This window comes from Chrysochloris asiatica, unplaced genomic scaffold (assembly GCF_000296735.1).
Source record: "Chrysochloris asiatica unplaced genomic scaffold, ChrAsi1.0 scaffold00168, whole genome shotgun sequence".
Classification (NCBI taxonomy): domain Eukaryota; kingdom Metazoa; phylum Chordata; class Mammalia; order Afrosoricida; family Chrysochloridae; genus Chrysochloris; species Chrysochloris asiatica.
In genome coordinates, this window is record NW_006408686.1 from 2,821,787 (window position 1) to 2,826,782 (window position 4,996).

At 43.6% G+C, this 4,996-nt stretch overlaps 1 protein-coding gene across 1 annotated transcript in view; it reads right to left on the minus strand.

The window, feature by feature from the left end:
- The window catches only part of TEX101 (testis expressed 101), a 6,661-nt gene extending 2,625 nt beyond the window's left edge, over window positions 1-4,036 (minus strand). The window contains exons 1-2 of the mRNA XM_006871505.1: window positions 3,925-4,036; window positions 2,249-2,392 (exon numbers count right to left, since the gene is read on the minus strand). Coding sequence (XP_006871567.1) covers window positions 2,249-2,392; window positions 3,925-4,036 — 256 coding nt within the window. The remainder of the gene's footprint in view (window positions 1-2,248; window positions 2,393-3,924) is intronic.
- Window positions 4,037-4,996: the final 960 nt, after the last annotated feature.

Sequence of the window (4,996 nt, forward strand, 5' to 3'; positions counted from 1 at the left end):
ATATATATATATATACATACATATACATATGCACACGTACATACATAGTCACACGCACACACTCATATACATACACCTACTTCTCTCTTATTGACTATCTTGTTATCTGACACTTCACATTTATGGCAACAGGAAAATAAATCGGATTTTCTGCCTTAATGAGGAACTGAGATGCAATGGGAGGAGGAGGGGATGGTTTGCCAGAGAGAGACAGGCCGCTGACTGTTCCTAATACCCAGGAAGAAGGAACCCGGGAAGGCCTGTGATGAATTTGGAGCAGCCACACGATAGAAAGGGGGCTTGGAAGTTTGTTCTCCCAAAGAGGCTTCACTGCCACCTCCACCACCTCTGCTGGGTACAGGTGGCTAGGCCTCACCTGTCTACAGGCCCAGGAGCTCTTTGCTGCCAAGGTCTATTTCTGGGGCTGGTGAAGTGAAAAAGTGAAGATGCGTGGTGTGGGGTCCATGTAAAGGCCTGGAACATGGCCAGGTGATGGTGGGCCCTTGCTGTTCCACAGGTGATGGGCAACCCCAACCACTACCACCTCTAACCCTGGAGGCTCTGTGGTGGTATGGGAGGCAGTATGGGGAAGGGGTCTCCTGCACCACATGCATCCTAAGACACACTGAAGGCACTGAAGGCACCCAACAGGTGGTGAACGCCTGGGGGAACACCAGCACTGAAGAACGGACATGACTTCAACTCTCGTACAGTGAACATTTTCACATAATGACCTGGTCTTTGGAACATAGCTTTGTTGTGAGTGAGAAGTGGGTGTACTACGTATACATGTGTGTGTATCTTGGTTGGTTGGTTATGTAACGTGGAGTTGTTTCTGACTTATAGCAACCCTGTACAGAGTTTCCGAGGCTATAAATCTTTACGGGAGCAGAATGCATCATCTTTCTCCCGCAGAACAGCTGGTAGTTTCGAACGGCTGACCTTGCGGTTCAGCCCGATTCGTAACCACTACGCTACCAGAGCTCCTTATGTAACTTGTTTTTAAATGTGACTATAATATTAGCAATTGAATGCAAAATATTCATTTTAGCCAAATGAGATGAACTGGATTACAAAATTTTTAGGTACTAAGATTTTTATTATTTTCTACAAAAAGAATATTCCATGTATTTTATAACAGAAAATAAGTCAGTGAACTTGTTTCAACAATCAATGTAAAACTCTGCTGATGTCTCACAATGAAAATTTGTTTTTAACAGCTCACACTTCAATTTTGATATTGGTTTCATAAGAAATGCTATAATTATAAATGCACTCATGAAGAGCTGTCATAAAAGAAAACATAAGATCACAAAACAACATAAGATCACAAAACAAACATTGCAACAAATTACTATATTTTCTCTTTAGATGTATCTTTCATTTCTATTGCTATAATTAGAAATAATTTTCTATTCATTACTATTACAAATCCTTCAATAATTTCATTACAATTAAACTGCCATACACTATCTCTTCCAGATATAACATGGATAATGAATCAAGTCTTCCTTAAAAGCACTGTTGCACACTGAGTCTCATCAGGGATGAAAACAGCTGTTCTGTTGTGCTGTTTGTGATCATTAAAGTTAAGAATATGGATAAAGCAATTTGAATATTGGTATTTCTATTATGTATTTCTATTATGGAATCATACATGCCTACATAAGTAAAATCTGTCTTTCCTGAATCTGTAAGCTTAATTCTCATGTAAGAATGAAATGATAACAGTTCTCAAAAGGTCTGTATTTAAGTCATCGGAATAAACCTGTACTGATTTCTGAAATGCCTCCATCCATTCTTTACCAGGAATATCCACAATGTTTAAAAAGGAAAATCGATTTGAATGAGCATTATACATTTTAATCCTTCTTTTCATGAAAGTTTCACGGGTCAGTGATAGTGTAGTATGTTGTTACACAAAACTGATCTCTGGCACTCAGTGATACTTCTGAAGCACTTTGATGACGCACTTGTTTTTTCCTAATGATGGTGAAGACGGTGACGTGGTTTCACTCAATGCCCTGCCAGTGTCCTCCCACTGCAGTGTTGGCTTTTCCTGGTGACCTATCGGCTTTGTATGTATGGATCTCTGTTTTGGGCAACTCGTGCCCATTTTGTTGATGCCCTAAGCACATGTTTACCTTGCTTATTAGATAATTCGTTCTTGAGTTTGGGCTAGCGAATATGTGACGTGGACATAATCACCCTCCCTGCCACCCAACCCAACTGCCCATTCTCACTCTACCTGCTTTAATGATTAAAATGCTTTCCTGGCAAAACTCTCCATTGTCACAAGTCTCAGCTTTCTCTGAGGTCCAGTTATATGACGTGATTGCATTCTCTTCCACAGTAATGCTTATGCTCTTGTGACAAAGCAAATTTTGGGCCGCTGGGAAGAAAACAAGTTAAAGATTAGCATTTATCCTTCTCTGTGGGGGCCGAGTCACTTCCTTTTCATCATATACTCCCCTCCCCACCCCATGACCCAGTTGCTTTCCTCCCACCTTCTTCATACATACAGGTTATGGAAGAGATTCCTAAAAGAAAGAGGAACATCAAACAGTGGATATGACAGCTTCCCATGGCTTCTTTAGAGAGGTCGGGAGAAGCTGGTTAGGATCTGCGTTTTGAAGGAGAAGAAGACATTTTTAAGGCAACAGAATGATATTAAATCTATCCTCTGGCAAGTATCGGCTTTAGGGGCGAGTTTATTGTGTTTGAAGACCCTGGGTGGAAATGGTTAATGTGCCCAGATACTAACCAAAAGGTTGAGTCCACCCAGAGGCACTTTGGAAGAAAGATCCAATGACCTATTTAAAAAAAAACACCACACACACACACAAAAAACATCAGCCATTGAAACCTTTCGGAGCATAATTCAACTCTGACATACATGGCAGCACCATGTTATTGAATCACTAATTTAACAGCCATTGGATCGATTCCAACTCACAGTGACCATATAGGACAGAGCCGAACGGCTCCATAGGGCTTCTGAGGCTGTAAATCTTTAAAGGAGCAGACAGCCTCATCGTCCCCCCACGGAGTAACCGGTGGGTTTGAACCATCAACTTTGAGGTCGGCAGCCCAGTGCCTACCCACTATGGCACTGTAAGTTGGAGATTGTGCAACGGCAGCTAATTTGGTTTAGGTTTGATTGATTTTTAAGATCAGTCTTGTGACTTTGATTTTATTGATTTTTAAGGTCAGTCTTGTGATTTTGGGCAAGTTAAGAAGTTGATTGTATCTCAGCTTCCATCTTTGTCATTCTTAGACCCAGGAGCCTGGGCACCCAGCTACTTATTTCCTTAGGATCAAGGAGTCCAGCAACCCAATCTCAGGACCCAGGAATCGGGGCCCAAAGGGACCTCCTCTCCTTCAGCCTCAGGAGTCCAGGTTCAAACCTAATTCCCTCAAGATCTTGGTATCTCAGCCCACAGTTCCCATCCCCATTGGACTCCAGGATTCAGATCCCAGCTCGGTCCATCTAGAGATCCAGGGATTTGTGTCTCAGCCACTGTTCGCCAAAGGACGCGTGATTCTGGGCCCCAGCCCCAAATCACTCAAACCCCAAAGCCCAGGACCCCAGACTCCTCAGACCTAAAGTCTGGACTCCCGTCACCTGCTCCTTAGACCCAAGAGTCCATATCCCCAGGCTCTCCTCCGTGGGGTCCAGGATTTCCAATCCCTTCAGCGCTTCCTCCCCCTCCCCCCATCCCTCAGACCTAGGAACCCCGCCTCCCCACACCTGCCTTTTCCTTCAGACCCAGGAGTTCAGGCGCCTAGTCCCCTCCTCCCTCAGACCCAGAAGACCCAGTTGTGTCCCCAAGCCTCTCTTTCTCTTTATGAGACCAAAATTCCTCCTGGCTTCCAGAAGAACTGACCAAAAGAATCGTAGCCAAGAACGAACCCAGAACGAACACTCGCTCTGGAAATCCAATCTTCCCTGAAAGTGCTGTGGAAGCACGGAAGGCGGGGCCAACCTCCTTAGCTTAACTGGCTCCTCGAAGCCCCATTGGTCAAGGCGAAGCATGGCGTGAACTCATTGGATGAGCCTGGAACGTTAAACCCCATTGGCTCGAGAGAAGCATCACGCACGGCCTTGGAAAGCGCGCATGCGCAGAATGGCAGCAGTTGGCCAGCTGGAAGGAAAGGGTACTTGCGTTTGCAATGCAGAGCAGGCTTCCCCCACAAAAGACTTCATCCTTTTCTCTGGTTGAACTATGGGCTTCCGCTTTTCCAGCTACACTAGGAAATCAAATTTATCTCCCTCTACAAATGTGTGCCCAGCCTGTCCCACCACCTGTCCCAGCACCATCCAGTGGCTCCAACCCACCCAGTGGAAAAGTCAACTTGTTCTAATTAGGTTTTACTTGCAGTGGTCCAGGCCTCATCCTCTGGCAGTATCATCCCACTAGCCTCCTCCATGATCTCTTCTTGTTGTGCGTCCTCGACTCATAGAGACTCTATATAGGGTTTTCAGAGCTGTTGGTGGTGGGTTTGAGCTGCAGACCTTGCGGTGAGCTCAATTAGCAGTTCAGTGATTATTCTACAGCGCCACACCAGGGCTCCTTGAAAACTGAATGTATGAATGTCCACTTCAGCTCACTCTCAAATATAGTAATAAGCAGGTTGCAACCACATTTAACCAGCAGGTCTGTGTCAGGACTATGAACAAGACATGCCATTCAGATTTGTTGTTCATGGCTAAAAATTCAAATACATGAAACCTTTCCAGAGGGAAACAAAATAAAGATCACTTCTGTGTACTTTTAGAATTAGGATTGTTTCTGTGAATTAAGGCACAAATGAATAACTTTATTTTAAAGAAGTGACAACTACAAATGTTAGTGTTTTCATTTAATACTTACAATGGAAACAAAATGTCCACATAATTAAAAATGAGTATTACTTAATTTAATACATTAGAAATACTTTTTGTTTTTAAACTTTTTATTGTGAAGTGGGTGAAGGTGTACAGAGCAAATCAGTT